At 43.9% G+C, this 20,862-nt stretch overlaps 1 protein-coding gene across 2 annotated transcripts in view; it reads right to left on the minus strand.

Annotated features, from left to right (window-relative positions):
• arhgef39 (Rho guanine nucleotide exchange factor (GEF) 39) overlaps nt 1-8,817 on the minus strand; it is a 41,768-nt gene extending 32,951 nt beyond the window's left edge. The window contains exons 1-4 of one of the 2 annotated variants that reach the window (XM_063217831.1): nt 8,720-8,817; nt 6,030-6,191; nt 4,686-4,780; nt 788-908 (exon numbers count right to left, since the gene is read on the minus strand). In XM_063217831.1, the coding sequence (XP_063073901.1) occupies nt 788-908; nt 4,686-4,780; nt 6,030-6,179 (366 nt within the window). In that variant the 5' untranslated portion in view covers nt 6,180-6,191; nt 8,720-8,817. Of the gene's footprint in view, nt 1-787; nt 909-4,685; nt 4,781-6,029; nt 6,192-8,159; nt 8,240-8,719 lie in introns of those variants that run through there. The other variant, XM_063217832.1, reaches the window with a different exon arrangement.
• Between the last annotated feature and the right edge of the window lie 12,045 nt (nt 8,818-20,862).

Below are 20,862 nucleotides of genomic sequence, written 5' to 3' on the forward strand. Positions count from 1 at the left end.
GAGGAACGTGTTGGAGATAACTCATGTGAACACACATTATGCAGACAACAGAGCAACACTGGGTTTTGGGGGGAATCGACCAAAAAGTGGTCATACCAAACCTGGCTCACCAAAGACAAACCATCTGTAACTGAGGAACGATGTGTTCCTAACTAATGGAAGGGCTAATTAGCGGATGGAATTCCCATGTGATTTTTCTCCCCCTCCATCTATGCCCAATTTGATGGGGGCGGCGCACATACATGGATGTGAGAGATTTTAACGATACGACTAGGGTCTCTGGCTCAAATGCAAAGAGGTTGCAGGTGTCATCTCCCTGACTTCATCAGAGTGTGAGAGAGAGAGAGAGTGGCCTCCATTTATATCCCTAATAGATTTTCAAGTGACTGACATAACAAGACAGAACACTAACAGCAGCAAAAAAAGGAGTGATTCTGAGAGAAATTGTACATAATAGCCTAATAGGATGGGACTAATTGGAGTGGGAAAGCAATAGAAGCCATTAGCATAGATCCATAAAGAATGCATATTCATGACTAAATATTGACAGCTGGTAGCATTAGTTAGCCGTGATGTGGAGTCGTATTTAAATCCTCCCACTATAAAAGGGAAAAACATACAAAAAGGGCTCCTAGTCTCCTTGACAAAGTCATTATTCAGAACAATAGATCTTAATTGGCCCCTTTTAATCAATCTGGGGAACAGACGAATGTGTAAAGAGTAATCTGTGTTTTGGCTTCTCATGAAACAAAAAAACAAAAAAAAGCATCTGAGAGTCTCTTCTTACCTGTAAGACTTTATTTGCCGTCTGGATATTGTCAACGTAGGTGTTGTAATGGTCTAGGTGAGGGTAGAACTGCTCAAAGCCAAGGCCGAAATTCCCCTGCTCCAAATGGCCCAGCAAGGTCCTGATGACAAACAATACAGTCATAGCATATCCACAACCACACCCAGTGGCACACTTAGTGATTTTTTATAAAGACTCTTGCTTGTCTTGGGGAAACATTAAAACCTTACACAGCTACTCCTTGGCCTACATGTAACAATGTGACCCAGGTGAACAGTACTTCACAGTGGTAGGCAAGACTCTGTCACTGCCTCCCTGCCTCGGCAGAATATCATAAGGAGGTTAAGTAAAGGTCAAAGGCGACAGTCCTGACAAACATAGCTGTCAGTGTCCAATCAGGTGTATGGGGGGGGGGGATCTCAGCAAGCATCATGTATGGTGGGGGGGGTCATCTCAGGTTTTCTGGGGGCAGATTGAGTGTTTGTTTGCGCCACTGTAGGCTTCAATCTCTAGCAGGCTCTGCTGAAACTCCTTTGGAACACCCTTGCAAACAGGAACTTAATGGCTTAAGGTGGCAGAGCGCAAGGCTAACGCAGTAAGGAACACACACACACACACGGAAATCAGTAGCTCAACAACATGTACACAGAGATGAAGTTTCTGTTCACATTCACAGAGACACGTCACACGCACACGCACGCACACACACACGCACGCACACACACACACACACACACACACACACACACACACACACACACACACACACACACACACACACACACACACACACACACACACACACACACACACACACACACACACACACACACACACACCTTCACTCTCTCTCTAATGATGTTCCCCAAGATGTAACATTCTTACATGCTTGAAGAGGGAGCAGTTTGCCGTTGAAGTTGATTTAAATAGATTTTAATGAAGTTGTGAGCCAAGGTAGCTCTGTTTGTAATAAGGCTACGCCGCCACAGCCCAGGCAGTTCTAACGAGGGCAAAGGGCAGGGAGAAATCTGTTTCCGACCCCCCTCCTTGCACACACACAGCCAGAGGCTATTATGATAAATATAAAATTATGAAGGTACTTTATATATTTTTTAGAGGCAATTTCATTCCCAGGTCGTCAGGGAAGACGACAACGGTAGCATTAGCACTCTTCCTGCATTATGTTAATCCACATTAATTCTCTGCAATTGCGACATCTGGGGTAGGTATGGCCTCAGCTAAACAATGTCTGTCGATGAAGCGTCACGCACGAAGGGCTGGAGCGGGAGAATACTAATTATTGTGGCGAGGTAGTTAAGAGCCAACACAAACGCATGGTGATGCAAACATCAAACAATAACACAAACACACATACGGACGCACACCAACACAAACACCGAAAGAAAAACACAACACATTTCAGAGCTTAAATCAACGCACCATTTGGTGATACAACATCTTCTTTCACCACCTCCAACACCTCCCCCACACTCCACCCCACCCTCTGACAGTGACAAGGACCGACTTCCGTCGTGCGGGATACTTTTTGATCTATTTTCATACCACATTTACTCTCATTAAGAAACCTCCCCAGACGCCCTCTTTCGGAATATTCATCTTTCAAACACGGTTTTGATTTTGTGCTACTTACTCCGTAAAGTGACAGCCGCTTTCAAGTTTGTTATTATGGTTTGTTATGGAGCAGTCTGGGATAATTGGGTTGCTCTCCCACTACCATGAGTGGTCCCAACACTCCATGAACAGCCACGCCATGATGAATAGCACTAGTGTATCAATATATTACCATTTTTTTACCTCCTTTGCTGTTCAACGCTGTTTAATAAAATCAGAATGTATTACACTTGGTACTGCCCCAAGAGTATACAAACAAAACAGGGAATGTCAATTGCGTCTGGCTCCGCCCTTCTACCCCCAACTGCTTAAGTGGATGATTCTGGTTTCCATGGCTCTTAACGAGGCCTTAGTTGTACATTTCTATGAGCATGCATGATGCCTTTTTTAAAGGTAAGATCTAAACTACAGTGAGCACACAACAGAACTGTGGTGAAACAAAAAACATGTCATAGTTCCACCACAAAATATTACTCTTCCACGCAAGTAAAAGAATATATATCAAAAATAATTAGGGATATTTTGACAGACTATTTCTACTGTTCAAATTTTGTTAAAGATGCATAAAAAAGTAAGCGTTTACTGTTCGGAGATTATTATTTTTCATCAGTCATGCTTCACCATTTCTCAGCCAATCCAAATTGAAAGGGTGCCATTGTGCATCTCCTCCTGAACACCCCCCCCACCCCCCACCCCCCTCGGCCCCCTTTACTCCTTACCTACTACAGTATGCCACCACCTCACTGATCCAATAACTGATCATAATGATGATGCATGGCGATAGCTTTCCAATTTAACCAATACATCAGACTCGGAGATCCCTCTCTCTCCATCTTCATTGAGGAGTGTAGAATAAGGATGCCTGTCAGTCTTGCACTGATGGAAGCCTTAGGGAGTCACACGGTGATTCATTATTCAGACTGTAAATATAATTTTCAATCAGGCAAGTCGGTGATGAAGCCCTCCCTGCCTGTCAGAAGCCCCCGTCCCCAGATCCCATTGTTTCCAAAAGACGATGCACAAATTCCTATCTGAAGCTCTGCATCCCACCCCACCCCCCAAAAAATGGTGAAGAAAAAATTGGATGGTGGTTATGTCAAGCCTGATAAGTTAGACTTTACTCCATCCAAAAATGGCGAAAAAAACCCAACACTGGCCAGTCGACTGTAAATCTAGCAAGAGCTTTTGATTTAATGTGGCCAGGGCTAGAGCCCTGTTTGCAGATTTGTTTTCTCTAGGGCCACGGGGAAGCTGGGAGATGGGAGCCTCTCTCCATTCGTTTGCCAGTAATTATTTGCTCAGATGTGCGAGGGGCTTGAGCACATCAGAATGCATGATGATGATGCCTCATCAGAGCTCGGTGCCAGAGCCAGCTCATTCCACATCCCCACACACACACACACACAAGCGCACACGGCACACACACACACTGACACACAAACATGCACATGCACACACACAGTGCTCTGATGATGAGGCTCCCATTAGCCAGCGTGGACTTAAGGACACCTGCGAGTTCATTTGGGCTGTTTGTTTTTCTCCAGACCAGCTCACACAGATCAATGCCAAGGCTACACTTGAGGCCAGTTTTTGTTATTTCATCTGCTGCTCCCTGCTCATTTCTCCAGTAGTCTTGGGTTTTTTCCCATTGCACGTTTTTTTTTTTTCTCAGCTTGCGTCGGCTAGGCCGGCCACAAACCAAACTTCCCTGGAGGTGAAAGTTTACAGGCCCAGAGACTCTGGGTCTCATGAATTAGTACTAAGACTCCACCATTAAAAGAGTAAGCCCGAGCTCAAGCACATTGATTTCTGAACCCCGTCAAACTGGCCCCGCCAAAAAAAAAAATGTAGCGGTAGAAAAGGTTGCATTAGATTAGTGTGCCAAATCTATGAACACATTGAAGGTTTTCAGTGTTTTTCAACAACATTTACAAAATAATCTTTACCAAAACACAGTAAATGCAGAAAGAGGCATAAGGAATTGAATTTTTGTTTTTCAAAAAGCAAGAATTCCCAAAGAACATGGTGGAGGGAGTGAGTATTTTCTAGCTTAGTATAGATTCCCAGTCCCATTCGTGATGAATAACACAACACTAGAAAAAAAAAGCCAGACAATCTAAGAGTTCATCGCAAACTTTGTTCTCATACTAGACACTCATTAATTGGTCCCCCCTCCACATCCACATCCACATCCACATCCACCCACTTCCCTTCTTGCCCCTCTTCATAGCACAGATATGCGGTTAATTATTTAAAGCACACTTACTGGTTTACCAAATGAATGGATTTAATTGAACTGAAGATGCTCTCTCTAATATCCTGCCGGAGGGTTCCTTTGGCCTTCAAAATCTCCACAAAGTACTACAGAGGGGAAGAGGGAACAGAAGAAGGAGAAGGAGGGGGAGGAAAATTAAATCTTTTTTCTGAACCTCTTGAGTATGACTCTTCATCTTGCTGAGCCAGACACCTTATATAGAGATACCCTTGAAACAATGAGAGGAAGAGGCCTTAAGAGAGGGGAGCTGAATTCTACATGGCTGACATCTCAATTACTCTTAACAACTTGGGGCGTGGAGTTTAGCTACTTCAGCATTACCAAGGGGCTTTTGGGGGTGGGTAGGACAAGAGAAGAGCAGAGAATATGTAATTTCTCATAAATTGTGGTTACTTTAGATAATCAAATGATTAATTAACATAACACACATGCCCTATAAGGAAATGGGTGTGGGGTAAGGGTTTATGTCAGCAGTACCATACAGAGCATAGTAATTGCAACAGAACAATGACTATACAACAGTGTTGTGCATATTAACATTAATCAGTACAGAACTGTGTGAATATAAAATGTATAACCATACATTACATGAGGGCTTGGTATAGATAATATCTGCCACTACATGAAGCCAGCAGTGGCTCATCGTCATGCACATCTTTATACATGGATGTGCTTAGAAAGACAAAGGAACGGGGTTAATGTAATTGGAAAATCCTAATTGAGACAATGGTAGATGGGTCATTGACAACTTACGGAGCAGGTGACCAGTGGACTTTTTCACAACAGCTACGCCAGTAGCCTACCTACCTATCTACTGTACGTTCACTTTCCAGAGAGAACTTCACCTTGTCGTTGAGTCTACACAGCTATAGACAATTAAGAAAACTGTCTACTTTTATTTTATGATGTATAATTAATTTATGTAATTTATATTTTTCTGCACATATGGAGTTACCAACTGTCATTTCACTGCACGTTAGCTTAAGCTAGGGTTGTATGTGACAAATAAATTACTCTTACTCTTAGGTTGTACAACCACAGCTAATTCCTCGACTAATGACTATGGATCACATTATTGTTGTGTTTACTGAATTAAATTTATATTAAAAAACATTCATCCATCAATTACGAACTTCATACAACAGTGTGATTGCACAAACCTGACGTCAGCTCCTAAAAACGTCAATGACCCAGATGACATGGACAAGTTTCTGTGTATGTGTCATAACATAATCATAATAAGTGTGACCTATCCCCAACACTGTAGTGTGTGTGACATCCATCCATCCATCCATCCCTCCATCCCTCCATCTCTCCATCCATCCTGTGACTCACTGTGATGACCAGCTCCAGCTGCTCGCAGTAGTGCTGCTCTGTCTGGACCAGCTCGCGACCAGCACAGCTCCTCTTCTTCTCCCAACGCTCCCGCTGCTCCTGGATGCTGCGGGCCCCGCCAGGGCACGAGGGGCTCGGGGCAAAGCTCATGGCTAACGGCGACTGAGGGCAAAGATCACAGAGAAAAAACAGCCTGACCTCAGATGAGGAAATTATGTTTCACTGCACAGCAAATATTTAATATAAATTAATACAAAGCGACTTATCGTTGTTTTAGGTACAAGATATTGGTTACAGGTTAGTGCTCCCTGTCTGGAGCACTGATACTGTTTTTAGGCCGACCAGAACGGTGCCTGTGCCCGTACCCACACCAGATATGTTCGGCACTTAAGTGCTTACCTGCCAACCACCCGCATTCATAAGGTCCTGAACTTTACCAGACTTGAGTGTGAATTACCCGGACGAACCTGCTGATGTCCACATTTTTGGTGTCACGGTTCGCAGACAAAAACCTATGCTGTGTCTCAGATGGCACACAAGTATTTTTTGGTTCACATGGTCATCGCCAACCAACTTTATAGTTCCTGCACGCTCAGACTTGTGGTGTGAACACGCCGGACCGTTCAAGATTGTGTGCAGGAACGGGCACCGGCACGGTTCTGTCAGCCTGAATGCGCCATGAGAGGTTAGGTGCCTTGCTCAAAGGCACGTCAGCCATGTGGCAGAAATGGAGAACAGCCACATTCTTCCTGCTGGCGTGGGATTCAAATGTGCTGCCTTCCAGTCCCAAGTACAGCGCCCAATACATTACCATATGCATTAGCGGTACCAACCCATCAGCTGTTAACCAGTGCCTTACCGATTGTGACTAATACTGGAAACACCATTTCTTAGGTGTTTCTCATTAGCTTTTCTACAATAACTACATAACCTTAAAAATGTTGTAGGAACAGAATCAGTCTTGCTAGAAAATAAGCTGCAGATGTGTCCTGGTGGAAGGGAAGACCACTCCACCATGAACACGATTCCCACAAGCCGCATGCATGATTCACAGACCAGTGCTTGGCCCCGCAGCAGCACGCTCTTGGTTTATCAGCATACACCCAACCAGACAGCCATTGCTCTCCGTCCCAACCCTCCACACCGCACAACTGCTCCTTGCCACTTCACCCCAGCCCAGCCCTCTCTCTGGTCTATCAGCATATACCCACCACCCAAGCAGCTATGGCTTGCTCCTGGGGCTGCACCACAGCACACACCTCCTCCATGCCACCTCACCCCCACTCCTGCACCCTGTGCTGTGCTGTGCTGCTGTGCTGCTGTCCCTCCACTGAGGGGTGTCCTGTCCTCCCTGCACTGGCTCATTAGTGTCATCTCTAATGGAGCGGTGGGGCTGGGGAGTGGGACCGAGAACCGCGCTTTAGCAGCAATTAACCCCTGTCCGGCCCCCGGGGGAGACCGCGCGTCAAAGCGCCCGCTAACACACTGTAAACAAGCCCGGCTCATCAACGGCAACAAGCAGGGAGATGGAGGAGGATGAGGAGGAGGTTTGCTGGGTGGGTGGGTCAGGAGGAGCGGCCCCTCTCTTTACGCTCTGAATGATAAGATGGAGGACATCAGAAGCCGCCTTTAGTCTTTCTGGCAAGGCAAGAGTTTGGTTGATTCGGACAGTGGCTGTAACACGTCTGTGTGCCTGTTTGGCACAATTTACACAACAGAGAAGAAATAGTGTTTAAATAGCTCCCCTTGGTAGGGGTGATGTAAAACTATTGCAAAACATTGTTATTACATACTGGGGAAACCATCCTTCACTAAATCCACACTTTATATTTCTGGCCTATAATGAGCCATTGCAAAAAGCTATTCATGGGAGTCAAAAAACATCAAATGCCACCATAGTGAAAGCAAGTATATCTGATGACAAATTCCATGGCTCCTCGCAGGTGCTTAAGAACTCGTTCAGTAGCCTAGAGCCTACACCTGTCAAAGTGGGATAAAACGTGCGTTACTGCATGAAGACGGTGTAGTAATTAACATGAAAGACTGGCTTTTAGAACAAGTAACTATCGATAGGTGAAGCACAATCCTTATTATATTATTGCATTGTATGCCTATGGCACCTCCACTTACACCAGAGTGGAGCTGGATACTTCATGAGTTGGTCAGAGAAGTACAAGTGTAGGATGATGTTCGTCAAGTACCCTTGTGCATATGGGTGTCATATCTGATCCACAGCCTTCGCTACCGCAAAACAGGCCTCTACTGACAAGGCACCCATTGCTTTACGTGTTCTGGGCATGGCTAACAGCGGTGCTAAGTGTTACAAGTATCAACAACAAAGTTCCACGCAGCTGGTTAGTTTGACATTTGCAACTATGTAGCCGTGTCGCGTTACATTTGCAACTATGTAACCGTCCGCTATGGAGGACGGGTTTTTGGGAATACAGAATGTATAGTAGCCCAGGAGGACACACATGATATGTAAGCAGGCTAATAGAGGGCTGCCATCGTCTCCTGACACTGCAATGCTAACAAACTTCTCCCGTTTGTAAACTCGGGTTTTCTTTTTTCTTTTTTTGCTAACATGGCTTAGATCCAGAACAAACATGAATCAAAGTTTTCACAAAATTCACGTAGCCAGTGGAATTGTACATGCATTTTCATGTTACAAGGTAACTGATCTGACTTACTTTTCAAAATTGAATCCAAGCGGGCTTTTCACTTTTCCGGATTCTTGTCCAACGTAGACATAATGCGTCAAAGACCATTGGCTACGTCTTGACCTGGGGACAAGGACGTGAAGAAAAAAAACTATCGAAACTAACCCGCCCACTTTTGTAACACGGGTCAAAATACACGGTGTGCATTCCAATATGCAACCTTGCTTCCTCCACTTGTGCTTGTGGCCTCGTACCAGGAAGTATGATGACATCACTGACAACAGCATTATATTTCAATATCTTGCAAAAGCTCAATTGTAAAGTCTTTTTCTCATTTGCAATTGGGATGGTGAATGAAAAACAGTCCCCCAAAAGTTGATGTTGCTAGGCTGACAGCAGGGAAACTTTATTGTTTTCTCAACGGAGGAGGGACCAGGTGGTGGGGTGAGGCCACAAGCACAAGTGGAGGAAGCAAGGTCACATATTGGAACGCACTCATGGCTAACCTGTTCTAGCAGGATTTGCTTGCTAATGATGTATTATGTTTCATCAAATAGGCCTACTATATCCTGAACTAGGCTAGGCCTATGCACTGTGTTACAGATGGGCCTAGAATGCAGAATATTTAAGAAATTATATCAATAAGCAGCAGTGGGCCTATCATTGAAAATGTAGCCTGTATTTTGCTAAAGAACAGTTGTGCTGTGTTTAGCTTTCCTGAAGTTAATTGCTGTGAGGCTGGAAAAGGAAAATATTGGTGTGACTTTTGCTCTGCAAGAAACTATTAGGGGAATTCATGCTCCAGACGATACATCCAATGAAACTGTGAAAATAGAAAACATATCTCAGCAAATTTGTGCTAATTATGAAAATGAGCGGGTAAGATGAAAGTGATGCCCCCTGATCAGGCTCAGTACAGTAATAGCCTTAACTCCTCAAAGACAGCCCCTTGCAGATTATCAAATCCATGTGGAGCAGGAACCAGGGAAGGAAGGCTTTTCAGCTCTCCCCGTCTCCTGCTGCCTCACAACCTGTGCACGCGTCTGGATGCTGTGACTGTGCTCAGGAACACTGACATCTAGTGTTACCCTGGCTCCGATTTTGGAATTCATGGCCACAGCCTTTACACACACTGTGTTGCTACTTATGTCCTGGAGGTAATACATTATGAATTGATTTATTTAATTCAACTAAACCAGTTCTTAACCGCACTGCAAACAGGCCGACTGAACGGCATCATGTCACACTGTATTAGGCCTACTTGTGTGCTTATGCAGACAGTGCACCTGTGACTTTAAAGAACAACACAATCGCCACAGGTCAATGGCAAGGTCAGGAAGTACAAGCTGAACTATGTTAAACGCAATCTATTACATTTTGACATGGTACATTTTGTTGCCCATAAGACATCTTTGTGTGAATTGTGTGAAGTACTTTAAAGTGCACATTGTTGAGAACATTGTTTGCTGTGTACAATATTGCCATTCAGACCAAATGCATGTTTAATGAGTATTTCATTAAAATGTATGACAATATTGGTTGGTTCATTCTTTATTGTTTTTTTTCCTTCTTATTGTGTTTGCAGAGCACTGGTATTATAATAATTGGCCCCCAAACAGACCTGTGCAAATTAAGTCCATTTTGCCTGTAGGCTACTGAGGCATGAACCGTAAGAGACACCACAGACAAAGAAGCTTCTTTTTACCTGAGGAAAGAAGAAAAAAATGTATGAGTGTCAATAATCTACACAAGTAAGGCAACTCTCCCAAGGTTTTCCAGGCCTGTGGTGCATTATTCATGTTTGCCATTGCCAGAGGACTCTTAATTGACCCCTGCTCCGTACAAAAACTTCACGAGATGAAAGAATGCAATGTTTTGTAATTCAACTTTTGAGTCCCTCTCACTCCAATCCAATAGTATTGGATTCCAAGGGCATGAATAATTCACGGCGTGAGGGGTTACCTTGGCTTGAAGATGTCATGAGGAACCATGCCTACAGTCTCTAGAACAAGGTGAAACATGATGGAAGAAGCTCAGACAAAAAAAGAAGTATCATCATCATCATGTGGCAGACACACAGAACACGCCAACAGGTGATGGCCATGTCCTGATTTAATGTGATACACCACTGTCTTATTAAGTTTTTTTATATATATATATATATATATTTACGGGCTTTCATGCCTTTATTTGATAGGACAGTCTGAGATGGTGACAGGAAGTGAGTGGGACAGAGAGACGGGGTGGGATCGGGAAATGACCCCGGCCGGACTCGAACCGGGGTCCCCGTGGGCATGCAAGCCCAAATGTGGGGGGCTTAGCGCGCTGCGCCACAGCGCCCCCCCTCCCCTCGTCTTAGTTTTTAAGACACTGTTCTTTAGCGTTTACTTCTAATATGCACTGGATGGTATTCACATACAGGGCAACATGCCAGTTATAAGGGCTTACATTTTCCAGTATAGATTAAGTAAGGCTATTAGTCTTAATTAGCGCAAGGTAATAGGAATTCAGGTTATTACAACAGGCTTTCTCTGCACTGTCTGGGGGAGCATATCTTCTAGCTAGGGGAAGCGAACTCCCTTCAGCCTCTAAATTTTAATCGACAAAGAAACAATATTCTCGCACTACCAATAGACATACAAGAAAGTGTTCACAACTTTTCTAAAAGAAAAAAGTAAAACCTTTAATTACATGGCCATAACAACAAGTAATAGATAAAGCCGTGAAATATGGAAATGAAGTTGTGGACTAGAGTTGAAATAACAAACAAACAAACAAACCCTAAAGATTATGGCGAACAATACAAATGGAGAGGAAACTCATGCCCAGGATTTTCAAAAGCAATTTGCAGTAATTGCCTGTGGTCTACCTTTGGTGGCCTTGATTAAAGCTCTCAATCAGCCGGCTGCAACCTGGCACTCCATACTTGTCAGTGTTCTGTATGTTTAAAAAAAAATGGTGAGCTCATTAAGTAAAATGACTACCTGGCCCTGGGAAAAAATAACCACACAGAAACAAATAGACATAGAGTACACACACATGCACACACACAGAAATTGAATGACACTCCATTGGTAGAGGATCATTGAAAAAAGCGTTGTGTTGGCACATCCTAGTGGTTTTTCATGGATAATAATGATAAACTGTCATGGCTGCAATTACAGCGAGCAGAGGATGGCAGGGTTTTATGCGTGTCAATGAGGTTTGCTCCTAATTGGCGATGAGGGACAGTGGCTCACTCGAAAGCTGTCACTCAAACATCAAGCAGCAGATAGAGCTGCTATTGAATTTATGTGCATGAGGACAACACTGGGGATTTTGTGGAGAGGTGTCCTTGCGACGGCTGTCCACTGCGCTCTCCTCTAAGTACCGTCCTTCCTAGTTATATATGCAAACAAGAGGAGCCACCATAATCATCTCTATGCACTCCACTCTGCAATATCTGTCAACGTCTCTCGGTGGAATGCAGGAGCACTGAAGTTCATGCACTGGGTGGAACTCTACACTCAAACGCTGGCCCTTTCCTTTCAGAGGAATACTTTGTTAGAGAACACAGCAAGAATATTAAAACAGAGTTATTACTAATTGCTATTGTGACTTGGATTTCCCCATGGTGACATACAAATGGATAGATGTCTTTGTGTTGTTGTTTTTTCCCATTCCTTACCAGTAAACAGAGCTTTTGTGTTAGACTTTCAGCAGGGTAGGTGGGGGATCTGGGATCTCTCTCTCTCTCTCTCTCTCTCTCTCTCTCTCTCTCTCTCTCTCTCTCTCTCTCTCTCTCTCTCTCTCTCTCTCTCTCTCTCTCTCTCTCTCTCTCTCTCTCTCAAAACACAATGAGAAAGAGTGTGTGAGAAAGAGTGTGTGCACGCGCCGTGCGTGAGTTCGTGTGTGTGTGTGTGCGCGCGTGTGTGTGCGCGCGCACGTGTGTGTGTGTGTGTGTGTGTGTGTGTGTGTGTGTGTGTGTGTGTGTGTGTGTATGTGTGTGTGTGTGTGTGTGTGTGTGTGTGTGTGTGCGCGTGCGTGCGTGTGTTCGTTTGTGTGTGTGTGTGTGTGTGTGTTTGAGGGGGTGTTATGGTGGGTTCCTCCTCTGCTGTCAAAGATACCCTGTGCCAACCATGATAGAAAATGAGAAACAAACAAGAGCTGCAAATTTCTTTTCATTGCAACCTTATTTTTAGCTTTCTTTTATCTCATCGTAATTGTTTTATACTCCTGAGGTATTTGCCTGTATTTCAAAGTGATTGCATGCAAAGAAGGTTTGCCAGTGTCTCGTTGCTTTATTTCATTTGTATGTATTATTAGCTCTCTGCTGTTCCTGAAATGTCAGTTTTAATTATTGTAACTCACTCTCCTTTGAATGTGAATATAAATTAGATTATAGCACTTCCAGAGCACAACAATAAAACAATCCAACCAGAAAAAACAATGGAAAACCCTTGATAGTATTGAATGCAGTAGCAAATATGATTGATATGATAAATATGATATGATGATAATATATGACATTATATGATACAAGACAATATACGATAAAAGGCAATATGATATGATATCAACAAGAAGGGCCTTTGCCAACAACTGACCTCCATAGGAGGGACATCAAGTGAATTGCCACTCAGACATGGGCCACTCAACAGAATTCTGATGGGAATAAAGTGGCTTCCCCACAACTCTCGGCAGCTATTGGTATTCCAAAATTAGAGTCACTTAGCATTGAGGACTTCTAAACTCACTGTTATGTGATATAATAGTAATAGGCCTACATTGTTCCGAGAACATGCTTGAAAGGTGAGGTAAGACAACAGTACTTTGTGATTCTGATCAAGGAACAAGGAACACCTGATATTAAATCGTATCAGCTTGTGGATGATTGTCATTAAATATCTTCAAGAACTGTCTGCATTTTACATGTACTGTATATCCAGGTCATGTGTATTTTACTATCGTGTGCAGGGATATGGCCAATGAGTGATTAAAATCCTACTGTATCTTGTTTGGACATAGCCTACTGTATATTGTGTCATTGCTCTGTGTGATCAATGGGAATTTCATAATGTGAACGATATAGGTAGGTGCCCCCAACTGCCAGAGGTAGGCCTATATCCCTGACACCTCCCAAACCTCAGATTAATTCATAAAGCTATATTGGCATCTTGACTATTTCATGTCTGCATCAGTTCATACGCACACAAGATTTGGTGTAAACCCAAGTCATAGTTAGCCATTTTGAAAGTGTTGGCCACCAAAAATGAATCCTTTCATGCACCTTTTATAGAGTGTCCGCATACATGATTTGGTGCAAACCTGCAGTGGCAGAACAATTGCACAAAGGGGCTCCCATACAGCCTGCCGAGGTCACAATAGGACCCCATCCACTCGGAGGGCCCCCTATAGCTGAGCCTCGTCCATCCACCATTTCAAACGTTACCAAAATGAACAAAATAACAAAATATCTGTGGAGGCGACAGCAGTCTGTGCAAAACCACAATATTCCCAATGCATGGAGAATTTAATAATGTCTTTTACAGTCAATACTGGGCCAGCTTGAAGTTGGAATGTTTCCTCTAATATGATGAGTAAATAAGACTGATCAAGTATGATGTGATATCACCAAGAATATTAATCAGTATTGCTCAGTCACCTACGACCTGGATTATTGGAAGTACTCCCAATCGTCACAACAAGGATGCATGTGAATATTTCTCTGCATCTGTTGGCTTGTGGCATTCACCCATTCACCCAAAAGAGAAAGCAACTACTGGAAGTTTATATCTGTTCGGTATGCCAAGCCTATAAGTCGATCAGCATTCAGGAGTTTTGTTGACAGCCCTGAAGTGTGTGTGCTGGGTCAGTCTTGTTATCATCGCGGATCTCGTTTGCAGAATTATGCCCTCCCTCCCACTCCATATCCTGAGTATGCAGCCAGAACGAAGGTGCTTTACTCTTCTAATGATTCCTCCCCGACTCCGAAAATCTCCCCACAGCTAAATCCCACAACGGGCTCCGTGCCTTTAAACTCAGCAGAAAGCCTATTTACCAGCAAATTAAAGCGCTAGCTTCGCCATGGCACCGGATCCTGTGCATTCGGAAAAACAGGGCAATTACTTGGAAAGAGTTTGCCAGGGGAATAGTCCTCATCGCATGAGAGTGGGTGCAAGACTTGCAAGCGAGTCACAAATTTGAAGTTTACATACGCAGACACAAACACTACACAAACACAGCACACTCACACACACACACACACACACACACACACACACACACACAAAACACTTGCGTACACACATGGACACACACATGCACGTACACAGGCACACACGCATGCACACGCAGCAGGCAGACACACACACACACACACACACACACACACACACACACACACACACACACACACACACACACACACACACACACACACACACACACACACACACACACACAGGATACAAATCACACAGTGCAATATAGTAGTGAGGGGTAGGAGCAGAATGACTATCAGTTTGTATAGACAACTTTTAAAGATCGCCTCTCAACGTAATTTAATTAATATTGCCGTGTTCCCAATTGTTATTGAATGTGTTACGCGTTGGTCCTGTTTTAAAAAACGTTCTGGTTGCTTTGTTTCAAGGCGTTTTTGCAAGCTGGCAAGGTGGCTTGTGGAGAAACGAGAGAGTGTTCCGTGTTTCTCGTGGAAATGCGTCTCTGATTGGCTCACTCCTCCTGCTCTCAAAGAAACGCGTCTCTGATTGGCTCAGTCCTCCAGCCTTGGGAGAGAATGTAATGGGAAACAGAGTCGCCACTTCCCCGGATGGTACTGCACTATAGGGGCGCCAACGGAGGCGTGTAGGCTCCATTCAGGGCTGTGCTCTTTCGACAGCGACCCCTAGGCGAGCTGTAGGCACGGAGCAACCGGAGTGAGCAGGCTTTATGTATGAGGCTTTGTGCTGTGTGTGTACCTGAGAGTAGCAACCAGCTGATAGCTAAGCTAAGATATGTTTCGGACCACCAGACGTTGCTTGTTTTGAAAACAAGCAGAAAAAAATTACTCGACATGTTTTTAGATAAATGGGTCGATATAAACCTTTGTGGGCAACGCCTTCTTTCGACGTGACGAAACACAGAAAGGCTTTCGTGATTCGCTCGTTTCTCTGCATTATTGATGTAAATTGGGAAACACCGGGAAACACAGCCAGGAGAGTTGACGCACCGCTATGAGAGCCTTGCAAGTGAGTTTAACTTGGGGTGACCGTCCGATCTTCGAAAGGAGTGAGTAAAACTGAGTTTTATCGGAAGTTGGCCTTTAACAATTAAAGCTAGAGAAGTGTAGGCAGCCCCAAAACCAGGCATGCAAAGGGAGGAGGAGGAGGAGTGGGAGTAGGAGGAGGAGGCGGAGGAGGAGGAGGCCGCTGCATGGTGGAGTGGGTGAAGTAAAGCCTTGCAGGTTCATTACATCATGGGTATAGAGAGAGAAGGAGAAGAAGAAGCCGTTCCTCCTTGCTCAGGCGGCCACGGATGGCCGGGTTCCAGTGGGGATTACTTTGTTGTCTTTGTTTAGGGTGTAGACTGCTGGGCCCATGGGAGTGCGATGGAAGGGGGGAGGGGGAGGGGGGGGGCTTATGGGGATAGTGAGTGCGAAGGAAGACGAAGGAGGAGGAGAAGCAGGAGGAGTACGGGGGAGCTTCATCTCCCCCTGATTTCATGTTTCTCCATCCCTCCGCCAGGCCAGTGTTGCACTGCTGCCTATGAAGCCTCTGGAAAAAGCGGGATGTGCAAGCAAAAAAGCCATTTCCCAGTGTGCATTCCCTTTGGAATGGCTTGCCTTGGGAATGACTCCAAAGAGAAAGCGATGATATGGGGATACCAGTCACTCAGGGACCGATCGTACTGACTACATGTGCTGTATCGAAGGTTTTTAAAGCAAAAGTTTTATTTTTTCCCGTTTGATCCACTGTGGAAGTTCAACATGAATATGCTCAGGCATACTCGTGATTTCCCGTCTTCGCCCTGAGTAGATGTGGTGTTTTCGTATGGGGACACAGCTCCACGAGTTCTTGCACTCTGCAATTCCAATGCTTCCACTTTGAGTGAAATCGTTCCTGCATCCCTACTTCCTTTTTTTTCCCTTATTTCAATTTTGCACGAAAAATAAAAACACTTTTAGACTTGACCTGTTATTGCAATTAGCAGCTCTCTGAAATGAGTTTGCCCGAATAGCCACTTGACAACACAGATGTGGGCACAGTATACATCTGAACACGAGCCATATTTTCATGTGACTAAAAAAAGATGTTCTTTAAATGTGACAAGCTCGGGCTAATGGTTCCTTTACAATCCAGCTAAATGAATTTTGCAGTAACCGACTGTAAAAAGTGTGAATTCCTTTGTGCTTGCATCGTTGGCCCTGCTGTCCCTTTAGTTGCTATGCCATTGACTCAAATTATATATCTGGTAACCTGAGTGGCCCCCGCTCAGATAGCTTTTGACTGCAATAAATTGCCTCCTGAATTTCCGCTTCATAAATGGCTCTTAAATCGAGATCTTGAGTGGTCTGATGATGTTTTAATTGTAACTCTGCGAATGTATCAGCCATGACCTAGAGGCTTTTTGTGGCAGCTTCCATTCAATATGTATATGTGTTCCGACACCTTAGGGTTTAAAAAGGTTAATTAACCTCTGGTGGTAGACCTTTCCTTTGCACTTAACTTGGTCTATGTCCTGATAGTGCCATTAACCCGTGCCCTAGCCCTTTCACCTGCTCTATCATTATTACACATATAAAACCCATTAAAACTTCCCATTGATTTTTTTTAGACTTATACTTTTTGAAAAGCTTGTTAGCATTTTTCATGTTCCGGGAGGTGAATGCCATCTTTTGAGTGCGGGTTAAAATGATAAATAGAGGCTGCTAATGGTGTGCCCAGAATCTGTATGCATGGTGGTGACTCTCTTTCTTTTTTCTCTGGATGGGGGTTCTCAAAATCATCATTTTGTTGGGTTTGCTCTAACCGTGAAAACAACAAATAGGACTGTACTGTACTGGACAATATATTGGCACATACAGTGGAGATTCATCACAGCTGCTACTGTTAATTAATTTGACTGAAACATTTTTTTCCTGCAGTGAGGTGTGAGTTTCCAAATGAAAACACATTGCAGCCTGGGTTTGATGGAGAAGCGGCAGCTACATAACAAGAATATCGTCCATGTAAACAATTTTGCATCAAATTGTGTTGATTGAACACTTACAGAGTAGGACCAACACTATGGGGGTTAAATCCAACTCTTCAAGTGTTGAATTAACACTGCACAATTTCCTGTGTGTAAACAGAAGTCACACCCCTCTCTCTGCCTCTCTGTCTAAAACAATAAAGAACAATTAGCGAGAGGACACAGTGCATGCTATTTGTGCTGTTACCCTAGCAACAGCATTGATTAACACTTAAGCAGTCTCGAAATTAACAAAGTAAAAGCTCCTCTGAATGGCTACTCAGTGTGTTAAAGTGGCCGTGAACATGCAGGTGTTCCAAAGCAACTGCTGAGTCTTAAAATGGAGAGCGGGTACAAATACCTCAACCCCCCCTGACACTTGCCATCACTCAAATAAACCCTTTGACTGATAATATTCTTATTTACTGTAGTCATGTAATTTGACATGATCAAATGTTCTCAGAAAATATATGTTAGTAAATATAATCATCACATTGGCTTCTGTAAATTGTTGGAAATAAAAAGAAATAGGCCAAGCTTTCTCATCATTTGTGGCACAGAAAATTATTTATTTTTTCTCACATTCGGTGGTGAGCCTCTTCTTTAGCATGGGCCCAATGAAAAGGACTGTTTACCCTTCAATGGCCAAAACCTAATGATTACCCTTTGAAGGGAATTTAAAAGACTTGGCACCATACCAAACCTGTAGGCAAGCTTTAAGACTGCAAATGCAAGAACTGAATGACTGGACACTCTCCATTCTCTAATGCACTGTTTCTCAACCTATTTTTTTTAACAAATGCCCCCTGAACTGTACCTCATGATACGCCTCTCAGCGCCCCCTTGACCTCATCATAAGCCCGTCAACGCCCCCCTCTTAGTATTAAAATAATATAAAATAGGCTACTGCCCCCAATGGCAACTAAGCCCCCCCCCCCCCACCAGCTGAATTCTTCTCAATGCCTCCCAACTGCCCCCTTTGAGAAACTACTACCACAGAGTTCCATGCCTGCATCTCTGCAGTAGCTATTTCAGTCAACTCAATCCAGTATTTGTCTGTACAGGCAATACCAAAGACAAAGTGAATGTGTGCCATTGATTTGTGATCTAAACTCCCACCCCCCTTTCCTGTTACTACCACAGAATGTCCCACTCATGGTTCATTTCTGGTTTCTGGACGAGGCGGTTTTGGTTGCAGTTCCTCTCTGTTTCCATGTGTGGTGCTTGATTTTGGAGTGCAGAATGAATGGAGTTCTATGGAGCTATACCAGAGACTGTCTGTACAGTAGAGTAGGCTATATGAGGAGACAGAAAACTTCAGAAGGCGTCCATAGAAATGAATGGGGCAAATTCGTAACGCAAATATGGCACGTGCCTGCACATATCCCACCTGTCCGCCAACAAAGAGCCAATTGCTTGCTGAGCTGCACTGTCATTTACCCAATCATCTCGCCGCCTCGACGCATAATCTTTTACGACTGCTAAAACACAATCGGATCTCATAGACCGCAAAGTAGAACCCAAGTCGTGAAATTCCGTTCATGTGCAGTTCAGAAGGGAAACAATGATTTTCAGCGTTGCTTTCATATATACCACCAATACTAGATAGCCATTATAATCTGGTTTTCATTGCGATTCCAACCATATGGGTTGTGGATCACTCAGCTGTCCCATAGGCTATCTGTTTAATCATTCCTTTTAAATTTAATCATTCCTTTCCCATGGTCTTACTAATCTGAAATTGCAAAGCTGAGGCGTAGGCCTAGGCAAGATGGCCATCGAGTGAAATGACTCATGGGGCACCTAAGTCACGCCCCTCTACTTCCGATCCATGGGGCTGTAGCTCGCAAAATTTTGTATGGAAGTGAATGGAGCGAGTCAAGCTAAAATCTGATTTCGTTCGGCATGTGCACTGGATTTCCCATATGATAGCAGTGAATTTTAAAGGTTTGGATTGGCATCGTAAGACCGTTCATTTCTGGCAGACAAGAAAGGTTATTTTAGTTTTTGTGCAAAACTGTGTGAGAGACTACAACGTGCGCCTCAGATATTTGACGTGAACCGAGGCTGAAGGTGCACAGCCTGCCCTACCGCTGCACCGTGGCTGAAGTGGCTGCACGTCAGACATGCCACTTCTTTTGTGTACTTCAAATAATTACATATTTCTGCATGCACAGTCACAAATCGCTTGACACGTGAAATCAACGATCACAGCATTGGTTATTATTAATTCCAAGGTACAGTACTGCGTGATCGAGGGGGGAATACGAGGTGGATCGGAAAATAGCTTTGCTTAGTCCATTACAGCCCAAATTTTTCACGTTCCCAGCCCCATGATCCGCCCGGAAGGGGTGGAGACTTAAGTGCCCCATTCTAAGTGACTTTGGCTGTACCCCTCAAAGTGCAATTTTCTCAGCATATATTTTTTATCTAGTAATTTTAATGTTGTTTTTGAAAGAGGGTGTGCAGAAAATACCCACACAGGAACTAGCTTGAACATTCATTTCCACCATGGTTTCACCATGGCTGTTTGTGTCACATGACTATGCAGGAAGTAGCGCATAGGAAACCATGGTGGAAATGGGTGTTCAAGATAGTTGCTATATGTCGTGATGTAATATGTACAGTATGACAATGCTCAGTTTTGTTTATGAGGGTGTTTTTGGTGGACAAAAAGATTAGGCCTATTGGATTGTATGACTTTGACAATTGATTTGTGCAGATTTTCCCTTTGGCCAACTGTCTTTGGCCCCCAACCAGATCAGATATGCTTGTAAAATGGGCAGAATTCTCCTTTTAAAAATTATTTAAAGTGTTGATGATGTCATACACTGCTTGCTTATGATCGGAGATTCTAGTTCATGGCAAGCCTTATCCTATTTATTTTCTTCCGAAGTATACACACTACATATAACAGCATAGCTGACACAAGTAGGGTAGAATGCCCTAAAGTGGGACGATGC

This window comes from Engraulis encrasicolus, chromosome 15 (genome assembly GCF_034702125.1).
Source record: "Engraulis encrasicolus isolate BLACKSEA-1 chromosome 15, IST_EnEncr_1.0, whole genome shotgun sequence".
In the NCBI taxonomy this organism is placed as follows: Eukaryota; Metazoa; Chordata; class Actinopteri; order Clupeiformes; family Engraulidae; genus Engraulis; species Engraulis encrasicolus.